General features: G+C 40.7%; 1 protein-coding gene and 1 long non-coding RNA gene across 3 annotated transcripts; one reads left to right on the top strand and one right to left on the bottom strand.

Moving 5' to 3' along the window:
- The first annotated feature begins 109 nt into the window (after positions 1-109).
- Positions 110-3487, top strand: LOC140684844 (uncharacterized). Of its 2 annotated transcripts, none has more exons than XR_012057719.1 (2): positions 110-386; positions 936-3487. It is a non-coding gene; the product is annotated as an uncharacterized lncRNA (long non-coding RNA). The 2 variants fall into 2 exon arrangements; XR_012057720.1 differs by having other exon boundaries at positions 112-321.
- LOC100222482 (telomere repeats-binding bouquet formation protein 1) lies at positions 1564-21758 on the bottom strand. Its single transcript, XM_072934291.1, is given in 21 exon segments — positions 1564-2533; positions 3171-3315; positions 3826-3927; positions 4316-4429; positions 5428-5508; positions 6564-6734; positions 8239-8331; positions 9317-9378; positions 10923-11278; positions 12004-12161; positions 13406-13531; positions 14887-15018; positions 16074-16226; positions 16733-16855; positions 16996-17111; positions 17208-17268; positions 17692-17823; positions 18275-18403; positions 18590-18700; positions 19611-19666; positions 21651-21758. Coding segments are annotated over 20 exon segments (2565 nt in total). The 5' UTR covers positions 19645-19666; positions 21651-21758; the 3' UTR covers positions 1564-2367.
- Between the last annotated feature and the right edge of the window lie 453 nt (positions 21759-22211).

The following is a 22211-nucleotide window of genomic DNA, read 5'->3' as shown; positions in this document are numbered from 1 at the left end:
CTCCGCGCCGCGCCCGCCCCTCCGCGCCGCGCCCGCCCCTCCGCGCCGCGCCCGCCCCTCCGCGCCGCGCCCGCCCCTCCGCGCCCCGCCCGCCCCTCCGCGCCGCGCCCGCCCCTCCGCGCCGCGCCCGCCCCGCGATCAGGCGGTGCCCGGGCAGCCCCGGCCGCGGCCCGCCCTGCGCGCGCCGTCCTGGAGCCGCCAGCGCCCCCTGCTGCCTGCGGGAGCGGCGCCTGCTCGGGAACCTCCGGCTGCACCTCGGACCTGCTCGGGAACCTCCGGCTGTACCCCCGGACCTGCTCGGGAACCTCCGGACCTGCTCAGGTACCTCCTGCATCATCCCTGGTACCTGCTTGGGTACCTCCTCATGACATTCCTTACCTGCTCAGGTACCTTCTTCTATACTCCGGTACCTTTCCTGGGACCTCCTCACAATACCTTCTCCTGATCTTTGTTTCCTGCCCCGATACTTCTGCCCAGGTAGCTCCCCACACCTCCCGGTAGCTCCCCGCAGCCGCGATCCCTGCCCTGCCGCGCCTCGCCAGTGTAGCCCCGGTGCCGGCAGTGTTGGGGGCAGATCTGGATGAGCACACGGTGTAAATTGTTGCTGACTGATCAAGCTGTCATTACCACCCCATCTTCACACCCCTAACACCCTCTGTTTGACCAACAGAACCAGGAGAGCACGTCGGGGTTTTTACAAACAGACTTTCCTGGGTGGTTTGTCAGTCATTCCAGCCTTTCAAAGTGCTGAGATACTGCCCTGGGTGGCCCAAAAAACCTAAAAGTGACATCAACTATTCTCATGCAATTTTGTTTTTGTGATGCCTGTTACATGTGGATTTCAAAGCACTTGTGCAAGAAAATTAAACTGATCAAAACTGTGCAGTCAATTCAAAGGAGAGCAAAAGACTGACTTGCACAAATTCACACCTCAGGTTTCTGCCTGCTCCGGGTCCATGACTTCCCTTTCAGATCCCACCAGAATGTTCCAGTGATGTGGTTCCAGCCCCTGCCTTGCGAGAGGAGGTGAAGCACGAGCTGAGGCTGCCCAAAGAGGCAGCAGGAATTCCTTCCTTGAAGAGTCTCAGAACTTGATAAGGCACTGAACAACTTGAAAAACTTTGACCTCAGTCCTGCTTCAAAGAGGAGAGGAGACCAAAGGCTCCACGGGGCCTTTCCAATCTGAACTACACCTTAAGTTGTGGTAAATTGTCAGTATTACAACTCAGTATTCTCACCTTGTGAGAAGATGTACACCTTACATGTTTTAGTGACTTGAGACATATTTCAGGTCTTGACAATGTGGATACTAATACACATTCAGTCAAAGGGTGAAGCAACAGCTTGTGTGGACTAAGCTGGCATCCCTGGAAAAACACCTGGAGTGTGTAAGGGACCCCAGTGTCCTCCCTGGGAACACTCCACCTCAGGAGCCCTTTTGGCTCCCACTCTGCCAACAGTTCCACTGATACTCAACCCTGCAACTGGCAACAGCTCCACTCAGAGGCATCTTTTATAGATGTTTCAATATTTTAAAAATAAAAAACCCCAAATTGCAACAGCTGAAAATATTGGAAGACATATTTATTGCATCATTGGCATCATCTTTATTACATGTCTCTCAGGTTTTGGTTACCTTGCCTGTTTTCAAGCATTCAAGCCACATCGTAGTGAAAACCTAGTGCTAATACAATAACTAAACCTTTTCCATAATAAATTAACTATTGATTCACCATTCCTTCATCAGAACAAGTAAAAAATACAACTGAAATACTAAGGCTATCACTGAAAAAGCCAGTTAGCAAGGCCCATATAATTCTATAAAAAATGTGTAATTAGCAGAAATACTGGTTCTGCTCACTTATTTGAAAAATACACCAGAAAACTGTCTAACTATAAACAGAAGCCAAATTCTACCAGTACCTGCTCAGTTCAACAGTGAGTACAGAATTTCTGTAGCAGTGAAAGATTTGCCTCTGTGCAGCACTGTTTAACCACGCATTCAGTGTTTTGTCACAGAGACATTTTTCTGCACATGCAGCATATTCAACACATGACAAAATATTCCACCTGCTTTAAACATTTCACTAATTAAGAGAAAACAGATTCAGACACAACAACATTAACAGCAGTTTCAGACATAAAGTATTCATTTTAGCAATACATCCTTTTCTTACAAATGGTATAGAGCAAGCCACAAAAAATTAACTCAAAAGTTACACAGATCAAATGCTCAAGAAGGTTAAATTAAGTTCCAAATTAATGTAATTTTTACTGATAGAGATTTTGTTGCCTGTGATAGCATTACTTTAAAAAATTGTCAAGTTATGGTAAATTAAAATTATAATGCATAACAATTCAATTCAGTCAGTTGTCACTGAAAAACAGGAGTCCAAGACAACCTAAATTCTCCAAGGGTTTGAGTTGTTCTGGCAAGACCTCAATATTACAAAAGCTGTTCTTGAACATTCTGCAACAAAATCCAAAGCACTTGCAGATGATGTTATTGATGTCCTTTGTGAGCTTTTTTCATCTATAAAATGGACATAAAAGAGAAAATATCAAGATAAATGTTGCCCCAAACCACTGCACAATTACAGACCAGCTTTCAGTAGACAAAGGCTTGTCACTTAATTGCTCCCATGGTCTCCAAAGAACAGGAGCAATGCTCCCTGTGTGAGGGATGCATGGATTAATCACTGGGAAGCTGCTGCAGAGGCTCTCACAGACCAGCATCACAACAGCGGCTGAACAGACAGGAGACCAACTTCCTGATAAACACAGGAATTAATTCAGAGTTCTTAGTGACACTCACATACTCTTTGTACCCTGTCAGGTGGCAGTGTCAAGTTCCAAGGCTCTGGTTTTTCCCCACTTTTGTTCTCTCTCTCCAAGCATCAATTCCAATTCTGATGGAATTACACCAGAGACCATTCCCATGGGCACTGCACTGACACAAGGCACAATCCCATGGCTGCACACTCTGGAAGCCTGTCTTTATTTCTGCAAGTCAGCTCAGGGGCTAATGATGAAAACTGGGCTCCCAGCATTTGCCATCAGTAGAAAATTCAGTGATGAGTACCTGCACTTGTAGCCTGTAGTACTTCTTCGAAAGGTCAACACTTGTCCGTCCTTTCTGGAAAGGGTAAGACCACAAAATCAAATTCCACTGGTTGCCCATTTTTTGGACACCGTTCAAAAGGCAGTTGATTTCTTCAGTTGTGAAATCTTTTCGGACTCTTCTCTTGTTCAGAGGTCTCATGCTCATGGCCAGGGAACACATTTCCTTGCCCTGCAAATAATTATTTTGGTGTCATTAAGAATTATGGAAATACACATAATATTTTTGCACGTGGAAGTAACATTACTGGCAATTCAATATTATGTAGTTGTAAAGAAATGGTCCCACTGTCAAGGGAAAAATGCTTCTCCAAGGTTTCTTCACTGTCACCACTTATTAAAATACAGTATTTTTCTGTGATCTTCATTTCTGTTGTGCCTACATAGTTTATTCTTTTAGCAGGTTTATTCCTTTAGGTTTCTGTTACTTCCATACTATGCAAATCTTCATCAATACAGGAAAAATCAGACCTCCAGATCCTCATTCTGAAAAGATGTCAGCTGAAAAGTACTGAACTCAATTCAGGGCTAAATCAGTGTGACTGGAGTAGAATCAACACAGGAATATATTTTTGATAAGGTTCATTTTGCTACTGGGCTCCTGTTAAACGTGACTAAAAAAGAAACTACGCAATTCCTGGTGCTTTTATTTGGCCATTTATAAACATGTCAGTGCATGATTAGGCTTTGCATAACTAACCTCATCTTTGTCAAGTGAATGTGTGCAATTTTCTTTTAAGTGCTGACATTTCTGGCTGCACATCTCTTTGACTCTCTGTCTCTTCAGGTTAACATCTTGGCTTTTTGCTACAAAATTGTGAACAGGGAGGCCACTTAGTCACTTTAAACTAACTAAAATATACTGAAAAACTGGATATAAAACTGTAAAGGAGCATTTATTCTAATGAATCAGAATATGCAAATGTTGCTTTGTTAGTAACATCGCATTCTCCTTAGATCTTTTTCTCATAATCCACACTAAGACATAAGGACTATTGATGAGCCAGAAACAAATAATAATATTATTGATTTTTCAAGTGGATTTCTGTAAGAAAAAGTGTAACAGTTTATTTAATTTCATAGCCATTTATCTCCAATAGCAAGGACAGGTGTTTCTCTCAATGCCCTGACCTAAATGCAAATACTGATTTTTCAGTTGTACGTATCAGGGAATTCATTTTCTGGTAATACTCACACTTTTCATATGCAGGTGTCAAGTTATAGTTGCTAGTCCACCTAATATTTCTACTATGTTCATCTCTCTTTGAAGCATTAGATTTGTCTTTTCTATTTGGAGTCAAAAGAATGCCTTAAAAATAAACAATAAAACCCCAAACAATAAAACATTACACACCTTTATTAGAAAAAAACCCCAAATCATAAAAAGTAAGATATGTTTTTGGAATTAAAATTTAAGAGAGAACCATCTTTTAAGCCATACCACTAATCTGATCTTGGAAGAAAGACTGGAAAATTCCGTTTACTTTAGCTTGCAGGAAATGTATACTTGCTAAAGACAATATATTGTTGTAATGGGCTTTCAAGATGAAATACAGTTGCTTTGGTTGGGTTTTTTTACATTTTAAATTAACTCTGTGGCTTTCATAAAACAAATTAATCAATTACTGAATCTGAAGGGGAAAGATATAAACAAATTCAAAAATCAACCTACTAGCTTTTACTGGGCATTAATTAAATAACATAACCATGTGAACAAGGCTTTTGAAAACAAGAATACTAAAACCAAAATTTTGGTGGGAATTTCAAAATTCAAATTTTAATTCTAATTTCAAAAAATAATTCATTCTTAAGGATTCCCCTTGTGGCTGTTTATTGCAAGCTCCAAGTCCTCAGAAGAGCTCCCAGCAGGAACAGGAATGGGTCTAATGGAAAAACAGGACTGGAACTCCGTAAGGAGTGGTGCTGAATCCAGGTTCAGGCAGCTGAGCTCTGCTTTGAGCTTGACTAAACCTCTCCATTTTAGAAAACAATGCCACAAAAAACGGAGAAATATCAAATGCCAAGGAAGTATCCCTGACAGGATTCAAAACAGGATCAACACAGCAAGTACCAGATAACTTTGCAGGGAAATAATGTGTATTACACAATTTCATGATTATAGAGTATGCATTTTCTGGCCTAATAATAAACAGATTATTCTCAGAATCTAGAGGGAAAAAAAAAAAAAAAAAAAAAAAAAAAAAAAAAAAAAAAAAAAGTTTTCTATCTATAGTCTCCCATGGTAAAGAATAAAGAATATACAGACAGTAAGGGCTTTTCATATCAGTTTCCAAACCAAACCCTTACTTTGGAAACTATCCTTCTTGCTCCTAAAAGTTGGTATTTCTTTAAGCAGCCTGTCTTTCTTCACTGGGGCCAGAAGCATTTCTGGAAAATATAAAATGAGCACCAGTATAAATGCCAGTAAGTAGTAACTGTTTAATTTTCAGAATACCCTCTTTAAACCAGAAAAATACAGGATGTGCTTCTATTTAATTCATTAAGATCTCTAAGTATCCTGGACCTGTAAGGGTATCAGGAATAGTGTGACCAGCAGGAGCAGGGGGATCATTCTTCCCCTATGCTTGGCACAGGTGAGGCCACACCTTGAGTGCTGTGTCCAGTTCTGGACCCCTCAGTTTGGGAAGGACCTTGAGACACTTGAGCGTGTCCAGAGGAGGCAACAAGGCTGGTGAGGGGCTGGGAACACAAGCCCTGTGAGGAACGGCTGAGGGAGCTGGGGGTGTTTAGCCTGGAGAAAAGGAGACTCAGAGGTGACCTTATCACTCTCTGCAGCTCCCTGAAAGGTGGCTGTAGTTAGGTGGGGGTCAGTGTCTTTCTCCAGGCAGCAAATGACAGAACAAGACAATACAGTCTTAAGCTGCACCAAGGGAAACAGAGGTTGGATATTAGGAAAAAGATTTTCATAGAATGAGTGATAAAGTTCTGGAATGGCCTGCCCAGGGAGGTGGTGGAGTCATCATCCCTGGATGTGTTTAAAAACAGACTAGATGTGGCACTTGGTGCCATGGTTTAGTTGAGGTGTTAGGGCTGGGTTGTAACTGATGATCTTAAAGGTCCCTTCCAACCCAGTCATTCTGTGATTCTGTGAATATTGAATGAAATTACTTCACTGTGGTCATACATTTACTCGCACATATTTTAACTTAATACATTCCTTTCTCTTAGGACTTGACTATTTCTGGCAATGTGAGAGTCTAATGAAAGCCCATAATGAGCATCTGTCACCATGGCAAGAAACACACAAGATCCTTCAAAACAGAAATGGCCACTTCTGATCTCACTTAGTACAAATCATTGTAAAGCAAATTCAATGAGTGAGTTTAAAACAGCAAGACAATCAGAAGCAAATAAACAAAAGTTCAGAATTTTAAATGCAATTCTAAAGCAAAGGTTCCAAGTATTGAACATAAACTCCATACTCTGGTGAGTTGCAGATCTGCTGTTGTTACCAGCAGCCACCCTGCAGAGCTCCCCTCGGTATCTTTCTTCAGCCTCCAAGATGACTCGGTGGTGCTCACACCTATGCAGGCAACTCTGTAACATCTTGGTGAAGGTTTTACTGTTCAAGGACAGTCCTCTGGCTGTACAACCTGGGAAAAATAGGATATTACAGAAATAGTAATCATAGCTTCTGAAGAAACCACCACAAAGTTCAGAGTTTTATTTTGCTCACTAGGATCAATTTGACTTCAGGTTTTCCATAGTCATGGTATTTTTATGTGACTTCTTGAAATACTTTGTATTTGCTCTCTTAAAAAAAATTGTTTTCAACATTTTATGGGATTAAGTTATACTGCACTTCCACTCCAGAAGTACTGAGTGAGGCACAGATACTCTACAGAACTACAAATATTGGTGGGATGGGAAGGCACAGCACTCAGTTCCATTTGCACATTTATCCAGGAGCTAATATATATATATATATATATATATATATATATATATATATATATATATATATATATATATATATATATATATATATATATATATATATATATATATATATATATATATATATATAGTGTACTATATTTTTTTTTAAAAACTTTGTGTTGTAACAGTTACCTGTATTAATCTGAATCAAGGCTAAATATAGTTTAGGCATCAATGCCCTCACAGGAAACCTTGCTGTTTTGAGGACATTCCTAGCATAATTTATGGTTTAGATATCCTTGGATGCTCTCATGGTTAAGTTACATCAGCTAAAGGAGAACTTCTGTGAGGAGTCACAGGAAGGGCACAAGTATCTATAACATTCTACCTTAAGGTAAAGCAGTGCTAAAGCTCAGCTTGAATTTAGTTTGGCAACTCTGATAAAAATAATGTTCAAAGGTGGGTTATGGGCTGCTTTGGGGGGAGGGTCTTTTGTTTTCTGTGGGTTTTTGTTTTGTTGGGGGTTTTTAAATAAAGAAACACTGGCTTGATTACAAAATCCACTCATAAATCCACAGAACCAGCAGTATTCTCATGACCTACTGATGGAGCAGGCTGAGGAAGTAGAGCCTGGGGTAATGGAGGGCTGTAGTCATGGATTACCATGAAAGTGCCTGCCTGTACTTCACAGCAGCGAGGCAGAGAGAAGGGCTGCAGAACACTGAGGAGGCTTAGCAGGAGAATAAATGAGGGAAATGAGCAGGGCTATGTGTTCTTCCTCCCTCTCTGAAAGCAGAGAAAGGAGGAAAACACCTGCTCAAGTATTCTTCTAATTAGGGAGTAATCTTTTAAGTTATGGTATGTTCTGTTTGTCAGCAAACCCATGTTATTACATGGACCAAAACTGCAATTTGTCAGCTTTATTTCAATATTTATCGGGGAAGGGGAAGGGGAAGGGGAAGGGGAAGGGGAAGGGGAAGGGGAAGGGGAAGGGGAAGGGGAAGGGGAAGGGGAAGGGGAAGGGGAAGGGGAAGGGGAAGGGGAAGGGGAAGGGGAAGGGGAAGGGGAAGGGGAAGGGAGCAGCTCAGGTTTTGTTTATACTTTAGAGGTAATAGAAGAGATGTTACAATTTCTGTCAAGTCAATCCACCTACTGTACTGCTGACTCTTTGGGGCTTCTTTATGTACTCTGGAAATAAAGATCTAAGATAATATTTACCTAAACACCTTAAATCTGCCATTTTATGGGATGAAGGTGTAACTGAAGTACTTCTGACTCTCTCAGTTTTCTCTGAGCAGAATGAATGTTGATCTAAATGAGGGAGGAAAAAAGTCACTAAGAAATATAACCTCTTTTGCCATGGTAATCATGCCACAGTATAACTATCCAACTGCATTTTCTATTTGTAGATTATTGAAGTTTAATTAACATAAAAGCAGAAAATCCAAATGAAATTTCTCACGTTAAATGCCTCACATTTCTGTAATTCCAGAATAACCATGTTCAATGCAATGTTTTTTCATCACTCTCACAAAGGGTATTAGTTCAACTTGAACATAGTAAATTAACCCAGTGAACCCATATTGCTTAACTAAACCCTATAAATTTTATTTTTGTTTGGAATCAAATGCTGAAAAATGTAATCTATTGGAATAATACATATTCTCAGTTTAAACAGATGTAACCTGGAGATCAGCTGGTCACCTGTAAAGCTCCCATTCTGGCAAATTCTAATCTAATGAATACTCAGTAATTTTATAAATTAACAGGAAAGTAAATAATGAATAAAGATTTGACTGAACCAAACCCAGTTCTGAAATAAATGTATCAGACCAGGATTAATGCAAATCTGAAAATATTTCCTCTTAAACACATGTTCACCATGTAGGAACAGCATCAGGCAAAAGTCACTCTCACAGGCAGGCTCCATCCCAGCCTTACAGGCACAGGACCAAAAACCTCCATTTTCTGTTAGTGGCTTTCACTGATCAGTACAGATTAAACACTAAACTTAATCTCTGATACATTCATTTGTATAGTTAAAATCAGTTTAAAAAAAGAAAGCTAAAATATGTATTAGAAGAAAAGTAGGATAAATGTTCTCCCGGCAAAACTGTGTACAATATAAAATTCCAACACTATGCAAACCAGTTAAAGGATATTATACATAAGGCATCTCTGTGATCTAATGATACATAACAAGTGATAAAAAGTAGTGCTAAACGTATGCAAAACTAATTAAAATCTCATTAAGAACAAAATCAGCTCAGAAAGGAATATGTGTAGCTATTTGTACCTGATATGCATGTCTGTTTCATATTTCTAACAGTCTCTGCTGGTTGTTTAAATAACTGTTCACTGGGAAGATCAAAATGTAATCAAATTAAAACCAATAATACAATAAAACCAAGGTACATTTACCTGCAAATTAATACACACATTCCAAGGGCACAATAAAAACCCGTATTAAATATATAAAAGAAAAAACTCTAAAAAAATTGTTCTAATTATCCCAAGTTACTGGACTTAGGGCACACAGTGTGTAATCAGTGCATGTTAAAACCTATTTCCCAGAGATCTGTGACTGGCATTCTATGCAGTCTATTCAGCAGGAAGGGCAGAGCTATCACTGGTTTCCAGAGTAATTTGCAATTCAGATTCACATAAGGATTAGCAAGTGAACATAAAGCTCTCACAAAGTCTTCAGAGTACTTTAGCCTTCATCATTTGCAGCAAATACTCTAAAAGGTAATTGGTTTTCTTCTTTTCTTAGACCAATTAACTTCTGTACAACCAACACACTGCTATGATACCCTGATGGAGCATTTTTGTGTCCCTGACTCTGAAAGCTGCAGGAGCAAGAAGCCTGATCCATGGTTACCTTCCAGTAATTCCTGTGTTCACACAAACACATATTAAAAAAGAGGGTTTTTTTAAATTGATATTTTAAGAATTTTGTGCATCAGACCAGAACAACAACTAAACAAGCCATGAAATTATGCTAATCAGTAGCAAAGCAAAATTTACCTGAATGTACCATGGTAAATATCCAGGCTCTTGGTGATTTCTGTGCTAGTTGCAAAGTAACAATATAATACCAGGAAACTGCACAGAGTAAGGTGCAGCCAGACACATAAAAAAAGCACAATAAAAATGTGGAACTCAAAAAGCCCAAAGCAAAACATATATACCCAAAAAAATGTAGTTTTGTTTATACTTTTCCATTGTCTTGAGGGATATTCCAAATATAAACTCAAGAGAATGGAATCTGTATTTACCATTACAAGTTAGCTATAAATAATTTTGGTGTATCAATAGGAAAGATAAACATAAGGAGCAAAAGAAAAAGAGGAAAATTAGCATCTGTGTGGGAGCAACGAGCAAGAGACCAGCCCCAAATAGGGCTGTTCCTTTCCTTTCCCATGCAGGGCAGCACTGGAACATGAGGGGAGAACAGCAGAGGTGCAGAAAATTTTCCCCCTACTTTGCAGACACTCCAGTTTCAGTATTTTTCCAAGTAGTTCTCTACCTGTTGCTTCCCTAGCACGTGCACATTACAGAAACCACTGTGGTTTTGTCCAAACCAACAGCTTAAATCTTGATCTGTTACACCAGTGAGAACTTTGGGGCAAAAGCCATGGATGACTTTCAGCACTATGCTGAAGGCACTCAAACGTGCCCTGAAAGAGGCTCTCTGTACAACACCAGCACCCGGAGATCAGCAGCTTTGTTACTGCAATGACTGTAATCTTTGATCTGTGACCTCAAAAACAATCTCTGATGGGCTACGTCTTTCTACTAGGAAAAACACCCATAGTTAGTAACAGATAATTTTAAAGTCTGTCAATCTGGAATGACTAAAGAAAAGCAACTTAGTATTTCTGCTTAGGTGTGATTCTCACCCTCCCTGAAGACCAGACTGATTTTCTCCACAAGCAGTTTTTCCATTTATATTGTGACTTTGTGGTACACTGTCTGTTTGCAGCTCAGTGACTGGACTTGGAATGTTCCTCTGTTCAGTTTGTCTGGTAGAAGCTGCATCCATAGTGTTCGCTGTTCCATTTTTTTGTGGAGCAGAAGTTACAGATGGAGCAAGAACATGATTATTCAACTCTGAGGTCAACTGTGGACAACAGACATCTTTCTGTGTTCCTTCTGTGTACTTCTTTGGATCAACAGGATTCACTTCATGGGATTTTAATGCTTCAGAATTGGCTACTGAAGATTCATCTACAAATATTTCTCCTTGCACTCTTTCCTGTATTGAAAAATACTGGTTAGTGGTTATGTGAGCTCTATAAAAATGTTAACTAAATCCAATGCCAGGCTTAACTAGATAGTCAAACTCTGATAAATAAGCAAACTCCAGAGAAGCTTCAGAAAACCCCCTGACTGAGCTGAGAGCCAGCAAGACAGCAATGCCACTGAAGGTGTTGAGGGGGCACTTTCTAAGTGCTAATTTCAGGCTGAAGTAAGGAATTTGCTACTAACACAAGGCACTGCTAGAAAGTAAGAACCATCTAAATAACTCATAAACCTGCTGTTCCAAATCCACAGATACTTAGCAACTTTAAAGCACAAGGAAAAAATTAAACAACTTTATCTCAGCTTATGTTTGCATTCTCCTTTATCACCTATTTCACCACAGCCGTACAACCCTGAGCACATAAATATTAAAATTATAGGTTTAAATGTCCAGCAATTAAAAATTAATTCAACTTCTTTTTCTATCTCACAGAAAATCTGGATTTACAATAAACTAGAATACTTCATTCAATACAGATGCCTCCATTCTCTGCACACCTGTAACTCAGTCTGATCTACAACAATGATAAAAGTTGCAGGTTGTAGTTTCACACAAATCCAACGTTTTTCCTGAGTTTTTTGCTCACACCGAATATATCTTAAGGATTTACTTTTGCTTTCTCCTTAAACTCTGGAAAGATATGGTTAGTTTCATCGTATTTTGGTAAATAAGCCAACCTCATTGTGCTGTTTTTCAACTGAGTTAATTCTGAGTAAAATTTCTTCTGCTTTCTTCCAGTAGTCTTGCAGACATCTTTTTCTGACTTGCACATCCAATTCTTCTGCATTGTTCACATTTAATGAGTTATCACATGATTTCAGAGACAACTGTTCAGCTTTATAAAATATGAAACAATTAATAGTTAATATTTTATCAATTACCATTTTAAAAATATTTATTAAATTTTAGTATGATGAGGGCCAGCCCCAACAATTTAATGCAAAAAAACAATTTTTATAAAACTTAGGTTAATACATAAATGTTAACACACTTGAAATATAAGCTGCAGTTACAAGAGGTGAGCTTGCAATTACAGTTCCTATAAACTGTTTGCACAATGATGCTGTGAAAAAAAAAAAAAAAAAAAAAAAAAGACTCTTTCACTGACATAACTCTGGGTTCTTGACTAGTACCAGTCTCCGCATTATTTAAAAAAGACAATTCCATATTAATGGACACTACAAATCCCCACACCCCTGACACAAGACTGACACCATGAATGCTTTCAAGCATCAGCACTTCATTATTCCCCAGTGCAGCCTTTTATACCCCTTTGCCCTATGCATAACACCTGTGTGCCCTTTTACCCCCTTGTCATTGCTCAGTGCACTTCAGCATTTCAGTGCTCCTTTTCCCTTAACATGGTCACCTGTTTTACACAGCTGCACCTTACCAGGGGTGAGCTTGCCTGCAGCACTATCTCTATTCTCTTACAATGCATTCTCTCACACACCCCCCAGTCTTACACAAACCTCTCAGTTGTGCTTGCAGCACAGAAATGTAGATACAGGTTTGTTTTTTCCTGATTAGCAATTGCACACCCTCCACGCTCTAGAGATTAGAGGACAAGGTCTCTCTGTTTCATGGGTGGTATTGTACAGATAATTAATAAAAAACTGAAACAGGGGGCCTAAAACTACATCCTGCTTCAGAAAAAAAAATATAAAGATTTCTTAATATTGGAGATTAATGTAGACACAGTGGTTTGAGGCTTGATTATCTCCTGGTTTATTCTCTCCCTCTAGTGGTACATCCCCAGGAAGAGAGTATCCACTGGGTATTAAATGACAATGTTCATATTTTCCACACAACTATAAATGGGAAAGCTTTAAGAAATGGCCCTACATGGAGAAGTTTCACAAATGCATTTTTTGCAACACTGTTGGAATTTTTCCTTCTCTTTTTTTCTGCCTAAGTCAGTTCTTGATAACAAATAAACAACTTTCTGTGCAGGAAACAAACATCTTTTGGAGTACACAGAATCACAAAGCAGCTGCAGTTAAAATCACTTGTGGAATCAGCAGAACACAGAGATGGAAACAATCACTGTCATTTTTAAAGCAGCAACAGCTAGCCTACTCATTTGTTTGCAGTTCTGCAGCACAAAAGTCGCAGCTTTGATGAGTTCCTCATCCTGAGATTCTGTCAATAGCTGAATCATAAGTGGCAGACCATTGTTCTGAAGCAGCTCACACTGGTTTTCTTCTAGAACAAGACATGGTAAAGGAAAAGGTTTGGTTTCAGCCCCACACACCTTAACCTTACAGTAATTTTAGGAGCCAAAACTGGCAACTTTCTGCAAGTTTCTGTAGAAAGAGAGGTTTTCATTACAGACCCGAGCCTGCTGCAGTGACAGCAGGAGAGCTTTACATCACACAGGATGATTTGACCAGAACTCAGATTTCTGTAAGAGAACTGAAGGATTGAGACCACTTATTCGATGGAGTTCCAAGCTCATTTAATTGTGGCCTAAAACATTTCAATCATGACTCCTGTTCCACTACCTGCTCCTGGAGCAGATATGTGACATTCCTGTGAGGCCTGAGATGCAGAAATACCAAAATATCAAGGTTTATAATTATCAAAATTGAATTAGTAGTTTAATCCTGGTGTAGCCAATCTGTTCCTCCTCATTTATCACATAATTAGCTCAATTTTTATTGTGATCTCATTCGCATATGTGTTCATATAACTGATAACTTGCTAAACATAGTTATTTCTTCTTTAAACTTAATAAAAAAGAAATTTAAAAAATTAAACATATTTATTCTGACAGTGTTGACATTTTTGGAGAAACCTGTTTTCTATCAGTTTAATAATTTTTCTATTCAAAAGACGTTTTCCATTAAGTCTTGTTTCACTAATTCTTCTTGAAAAAAATGTCTGCTAAAATAAATTTATGACCTATTGGGCTAATTATTGGATATGATATTGGCACTCAGAGGATGAAAATCAACCAGAATGTTTGAACATAAGATCTTTTTCTTGTTAATCTAAACATACATGAGAAAAACCAGAAGTACAAATTAACTTCCCTTTCTCTTTGCTTGCGCTGCCACAACATACCAACTGAAGTGCTGTATTTGTACCAGATATACCCGGGCAAGCCCCGAGGAAGGTGACAAAAACATTTCAGGGCTACCTACTGCATCTGTGTCTTAAAGACCAGTGCTCTTACATGGCTTTTACAAATATTACTGGCCTTGTAAGCAGTGGACAGAAGCTGTATGTGCTAAGGACCATGAAAAAGAGAGCTCAAGACAACTCATTTGCTATGTCTGGATTGCAGTAGCTTTCAGGTCTGGACTAATTATTCCCTGTGACCCCTAAGCCCAGCTCTGAATTCTTGCATGATTAGTCTACTTTTTCAAAGCTACTAAAGACACTTCCTGCTAACAAGCTTTAAAATTTAAGGATGGAACATTACAGAAAACTTCTTGTCCGAATATTGGCATTGTATTGTTTAATAGAACTCTCTCTCGCATTCCAGTCTTGATGAAGTGACACCACTGGAGGAGTCAGTGTATGAGAATTTAGGAAAAAGAAAAAGCAAATCTTACCACAATCTTCAGTACAGTGTCCAATTGTTAGAATAATACTGATTTTTTCCCCTGTGCTCAGTGTCTCATTGGACAGCAGCTTCAGCAGCTCTGACACAGTGTGATACTTTGCCAAGACAACACCCATGGCAGCTGTTTGTTAAAATAATTGGAAGGAAAATAAAGCCGATCATGAGTGTACAGGAATTATCCAAGGATAAAATGCTGGGGTTTGAGGGAACTCTACAAACCCCTGAAAGCCTTGGGCCTGCTCAGCCCTGCCCTGCTCCACCTTTACCAGCTCAGATTACCCCATCCCCCTGTGCTGCTCCCAAATCCAGCCCTGCCCATCCTCCCGGCCTGTGTGCTCCCCGGAGATGAGGCAGAAGATCTGATGAATGAGGGCTTTGCACTGTGCAAGCTTTGGAGATCCCTGCTGAGTTTCTCCACGTCCTTTATCAGCTCCAGCACGGAGCCAGAGAGATTTGGATCAGCTTTGACACACTGAGTATCTGCCATAAAAAGAGCAGGGGGCAAGCCCTTCCTGGCACTGCTAGTCCATCCATGCTGAGGCCCAGTCCTGTCACACCCAACTGATCTGAAACTACCCTCAGAACTGGTGCAGGTTTATGCTTTTAAACGTTTGCGAACTTCCATTTGAAGCTCTTATGGCACAAGTGTGAGATACAGCAACCATGGCCACAGCACAGGCTCGTTAGGGTCCCAGGTTTCTGCAAACCTTCTGTGGAATACACAAGACCTCATCAGGAGAGCAGTACCCAGCCAGCAAACCAGAGCACAGTGTGCTGTGCAGAAACACCACATTTGTGCAGCTCCACCTCTGAATTACTAAAGCTTCCTAAGGCTACACAATTTATTATTCAGGCATAGGCCTAACTCCAGGATCCAAACTGACTGGCCAAATCCAGGCCCAGAGCTCAGCTTTACTTACCCAGCACAAGCTGTAGCATCTTATTTTTAATTTTCAGTAAGGTTTAAATTTCACTGTATTCACTTTAGCAACAATGGGACAGTAATCCACCTCAGATGAACTGACACCTTTGAATTTTAAAAAATACTGCAACATCCACTTGGATGTACAGAACTTAACTGCCTTTAAGCATTCATTTCTATAACTTTGCCACCAGCACAAGACTTTAAAAATTGCATTTTTAAATTACCATAGATAAAACTGTCTTTCCACTCACAGTTATTAGCAATGCAGGCATCCAGAGTTTTTGTTACTACCACTGCAAGTTTCATGCTGGAGTGACTCAAACAGGAATCATGCATAAGCTCAAGAAGAACTTTGGCTAATGTATCCAATCCTCCAATAGAAGCAAAATATTTCTGCACATATGCTTAGTGGAAAAAAGAAAAAATGTGATTTGAGTGACAGAGTTTGCAAATTCTTTTAGCATTTCACCAAGTAAGTCCATCAGAGTTTTTCTGTGCTAGTCATTACATTTCTTATATACATCAATCTCAAGAAATGTAGTAACTGCATATAAAACAGTCACAGGAAAAGATGACCCTAATATGTGCACACAAATGGCAAACATCATGCCTGAGTTCTCCCTAAGTCATTGCTTTCAGTCATGTAATGAGGACTTTAATTTAGACACACTTTGAATCCGAACAGCTCCAGTTTTACTGACCCTATGAAATGTGACCAGATGGTGGCTATTTGTGGACTTGAGCACAGCGTAGTGTAAGTAAAGATGGTGGAATACAGTGGTCAGAGTAAAAGCTGGAAGAACAGCAAATGACTTTGTAGAGATTTACAAGAAAGAAAAAAACATTTAGCTCTCTAATTAAACCTCCTTTTATCAAATGCAGAAGTGTGTAAAACTTCAGCTGCACTTACAGTTATTTGCAACTGTGAGACCAAGAAATGAGCAAATGGGACGAACTATCTCGGGTTCCATGCAACTCTCGAGCCACTCTTTGGCATAGGGAAAAACCGAACAGCAAATGTTTTGATTATCTTCTGGAAAAGTAAAAACAAATTACCCCAAATCAAAAGGCAAAGAAATGAAACTTCAGCTGAACTGCAAAAATGAAGGCAAGGTGTTACCAATTTGGAGAATATCTTTGAAGTTCTTTCACAATTTTCAGAGCAACACATACCGTTCTGGGGGTTGTTGACACACGCACAGAGAGTGCTGCACACTGAGGACCAGAGCTGATAGCAGGGATCAGTGTTTTCATCTGACACATTCTTCTCAGAGGTGGAGAGAGTTGTTCTGTTAAGGACAATGCACACAAGTCCCAGATAGCCAAGGAAAACATAGCTGCCAAACAGTCCATTATTTGTCTGTTTGAATTTCAACCCTGTTTACCTGAATAACTGCAGCAGCAGGCTGATGCAGCCTGTATCTCTGACATAGGTTTGCCCATTTCCTAAAAGAGAATACACACAAGACTCCAGAGACAAATGCAATTGCAGACAAAATCTTAACATCAAGTTAGTTTACATACATACATTCCCTTTCCTAAGCACATATCCTCCCCAGAAGGAAATACAAAATCATATCAACATATTGGTAAATAACCTTTCCATGTCTCTCTCTTTCTATACACTCTCAGAAATTATGGGTTTCCATTGGCAAACTGTATTTTTAGAATTAAACCACGTTCTGCTGTTTAAGGAAATCCCAGTGAGCAATGACCTACTGCAACAATTCAGGTTCAGGTACATGCAAACATTCATATTTATAAACTAACTTCACCAAAACATTACTTATTGAATGTTCCAAATTTTGTACTGCAGATTGGAAAACAGAAAAGGATTGTTGTTGTAACACAGGAAAAAACCCAACTTACTATTATTTGAAACCAGTACTAAGATGACATAAACAGACATTCTTTTCAAGTTCACACCAGAATCCTTTTTAATTAAAAATAAAATGAGGTCTTCAAACAATGCAGAAGTACACAAAGTCTGTTGACAATACACTGAAAACAGAAAGTGAAAACCATTAAGTCCTAAAGTAAGCCACTCATAATCCTAAATTATTAAGTCTCAGTTGTGGCCAGTATGTGGGGAGTGGAGACAGGGCAGGACTATGAAGTGACTGAGGGCTTCCCCCTGCAGTGAGCTCTACACCAACCAGGACCCTGGCAAGCTTTGCAACAATCCAGGAGTCACTGAACACTTGCTGCTGAGGGAGAGGGGGAGTGCAGGTGTCTGGAAACTTGAAGACACCCTGCGTGCACAAGTCAACAAGGCACTGATCAAATCTGGGGATGGACAGGGCAACTGGCACACCTTCATTGCCCTTGCTCCAACTGACAATCTTGTAGTCTCATTCTGTGAGACCAAAAGAAAATGGAGACAAGGCACGAGCACAAGCAATGACAGGGGCCATGGTGCACTCAGAAATACAAACAATATTATTTTTATTACCATTACTCTCTATAATAATCCCCAATGTAAATAAAGCTGCTTCCTTTACGATGCAATGAGCACTCGACTTGGCAAGGTCATTTATAAACATCAAACCACCAATTTCTCGAAAGTATTTGCTCGCTTCACCTACAAGAGGAAAAAAGAACAGAAACTTTTGCTTTGGTTTCTCTGCAAAATGAAAGGCTTCTAAGATTTTCCAACATCTCCAACCTTATGTCCTTTGGACATTTTTACAGGGCCCACCAGTTTCTTAGCATACATGGTGAACAGAAATGACTGCATTGTTTCTAAGGAAAAGCCTTCCTTCCTTACTGTTTTGTTGGCAAATGGAATAGATAGTGATCAAAGCCTCCTTCTGAGACAGAGGGCAGTCCATCTGATATTTAAGGCATTCAAGCAGTAAGTTCAGATCTGTTTTCATGTCTAGGAGCAAACACAAAAACCTTCATTAAATTTGTTATATCTTCTATATGTTAATCTAGTCAGTATTAGAACAAACCTGTCCAAAATGTAGTACGCACATGTATTTCAAAAAAGGGGGAAAAGGGAGTCAAAATGGAGCTACATCACTTCTATTCAGCCACAAACAACAAACCAAGAAGTATTTCTGTCTATAGTTTCTTAGTTGAGCATGATTTCCTTTGCAGAGTAACAGCCTCCTTTTAACATTTCTGGCCTTTATTTACTAGTAACTCTTAGTAAGTCTGATGTCAACTACTAAATAGTAAATTCACAATTGCAAGATGCATTAGGTGTAAATAATACACAGCCATTAAAATATTCAGAGTGCAAATACAGTTGAAAATCTATGGAGTAGTAAGGAAAGAGCCCAGGAGCACAAGACTGCTCCGTGGTACTGAGATACAGGAGACACAAATCATGCACCACAGCAGCAGAGCCCTCAGTCAGGTGGTTGGAGACGTAACACAAAATATCCTCATACAACCCTAGGTGGGTAAACAGACTTGGAAAATATGCTTCTGAGTCTTTGGGGTATAATTAAAAGACTTATTTGATAATTATTTATAACAGCGACAGAAGGTATTGTTTATTGTAAACCTTTACAAGGTTTGGGGGCTCTTGGAGAAGTTAAAATACAATAAAAATGTGGATAAATATTAGCAAATAAAAAAAAATGACTTTATGGTGGTGTGCTTTACTATTTGTCATTTGATTTACCCTTTACATATCCAATACAGTATCCGAAATGTGGTAACTAGGAAAAAGCACATTTTCCCAACTGCTCACCACCCCACAACAGGCCTGTCACAGTCTACTAAAACTTTGTAAAACTGATGCAGACTATCATGACAAGTTATATTAGGTATCTTACCACATTGATTTATCTGCACCTTTTGAGTGTTCATTTTTGTTTTCTCTGTTCTTGTTCTACAACAGCAAGGAAAAAGTGTTTTCAGTTCTGATCAGATTAGCAGTGTTATGCTAATAACGATGATAGATGCAGTATAAATGACATCATTCTTCTAAAATGCACTTTTTCCAGTTTTCTGCTTTTACTCTGGCATCTCACACACACAGTTTCATGTATTCTTTTACAGCAATGTTTTCCTTTGGAATTACAGTATTTTAGAATAACCCTGCATTTCTAACTACCAGGTTATCATGTGAAAGTGGACATTCTGCAGAAATCAGGTAATTCCATGTTACCATTGAGGGCCACTGTCAGCAAAGAATATCCCCTGCTCTGTGTCGCTGATCACAACAAAGCTGATCCAATTTTCCTTACAAGAGTGGCCAACTTTGCCATCAGCCAACAACTGGCACTAAGACCAAGTAATGTTACTTAGGGTGTGAACACTAGAAAACACTCAGCCTCCTGCCGCTCAAGGAGCCACTAAACCATCAGCATTGTTCTGCCAGTACTGATCAAACCAAAGGCTATGATCACAGAGACATAGTCCTGACAGGGAGAACTCATTTAAACTCACCAAAGACATTGTCACATTACATGAACCATGTAACCCACAAAACCCCACAGCGTTGATTCTTCACAAACCCAATGTGGCAGCCTCTGAGAGCAGAGCAGCAGAGTGACATTCAGCTTTGGAGGCAGAAAGATGCTCCCTCAAACACGCCCCAAGTCCCAAACACAGAAGGTTGATGCAAGCATCACAGTAACGTATTACAATTTTTCAAAAAATTACTTAGTTCAGGTAGAAACTTTAAATCAGTGCTGAATCCAGCAATCCAAAAATAATGGATTTGTTTTCCTTCTCAAAGTGGAGCAAAGGCTCAAAGCAGAATCATTGTCATCTTAAAGAAGACAGCCAGCCCTGCTTTCTCTTCAGAGTTACTGATCGCCCCCATAGAATTGAGAGAGTTCACCTCCCTGCAGCCTTTCAGAAGTGAGAACATACATGCATTTCATTTTCCTGCAAATCCAACCCTGCCACAACAAGGAAAAGCTTGTGAGCCTTCCTCACCTCTTTTTGTCCTACTGCCACCACTCCACCAGCCTAAGAAAAAACAAAAACCACCCAAACAAAAGGAAGGCTGTAAAAATGAGCTCACTCTGGGGCTAATTGCATTTCAGAAGAGTTTAATTTAATACATGTTTATACAATTATACAATTTAGAAAGCACAAAGGGTTTAAAACTGTATGTATACAAGGACACATCCTGACCTCACCTGGATCTTTTTTACTTTTGCAACCTACAAAGGTACACAAAATAGTATTTATAAGCCAGCCTACATTAATTAGATGCAAATAGCTCACCCTCTGTTGCTGCATCACAGGGCAAGGTGGAAAGACAGAAAAAGAAATTTGCTTCAACAAACATCGCACGAGTGTTGCATATAAAACTCTTCTCCATCAGTTATGGAAAACAACCCAGTAACATCGCTTCAAACCTCAGAAACCACTCCTGGAGAAGTGCAGATCTGTCAGTCTGTGTGCTCAGCAGCCCTAGAGCACATGGCTGGCACGGTCAGTAGACCAGTCAGCCTCGGCGGGACTTATCCTTGGAAACCCAGGGACCAAATCCCAGAGGGGAGAAGTGCGGGTTGTTGGCGTCCTGTGGAAACCAAACCCCACAGCAGCAGCTGAGGCCGTGAGGACGCTGCGCTGTGCAACAGGACTTGGGAGTGTCCTGGCCTATTTCATCTCCCTCGCACCCTCCTCCCTCAGATGAGCCGTGTGTGATTTACAGCTCATTATCAGAGCTCCACTCTGAAGTCTTAGCAACCACTCCAGATCAGCCCAAATATAAAAGGGAAAGAACATATAAAAGATTTAAAATAAAAAGGGGGGTGGGGGGGGGAGGCAACAGTCTAAAGATGAAACAGCAGCTGCATTCTTCTGTGGGAGGGCTGGGGAGTCCCGAGGCGGGAAATGGGGCACAGCTCAGGTACCTGCGATCCGGCGGCGCGGGCGGCTCCGGGCACACCCCAAGGCGAGGCGGGCGCTCAGTGCCGAGCGCTGCCCGGCTGAGGGGTGGGACCTGCGGGCTGAGGGATGGGATCTGCGGGCTGAGGGGTGGGACCTGCGGGCTGAGGGGTGGGATGGCCGGGCTGAAGGATGGGATCTGCGGGCTGAGGGATGGGATCTGCGGGCTGAGGGGTGGGATGGCCGGGCTGAGGGGTGGGATCTGCGGGCTGAGGGATGGGATGGCCGGGCTGAAGGATGGGATCTGCGGGCTGAGGGATGGGATCTGCGGGCTGAGGGGTGGGATCTGCGGGTTGAGGGGTGGGATCTGCGGGCTGAGGGATGGGACCTGCGGGCTGAGGGGTGGGATCTGCGGGCTGAGGGGTGGGATCTGCGGGCTGAGGGGTGGGACCTGCGGGCTGAGGGGTGGGATCTGCGGGCTGAGGGATAACGGAGGCCCCACCGGGCTGAAGGGAGGGATCACCGGACTGAGGAACGGGATCTCCAGGCTGAAGCACGGCGCAGGCCCCGCCGGGCTGATGGGTGGG

Source organism: Taeniopygia guttata, chromosome 11 (assembly GCF_048771995.1).
Source record: "Taeniopygia guttata chromosome 11, bTaeGut7.mat, whole genome shotgun sequence".
Taxonomy (NCBI): Eukaryota; Metazoa; Chordata; class Aves; order Passeriformes; family Estrildidae; genus Taeniopygia; species Taeniopygia guttata.
This window is presented reverse-complemented; position numbering and strand designations above follow the sequence as displayed.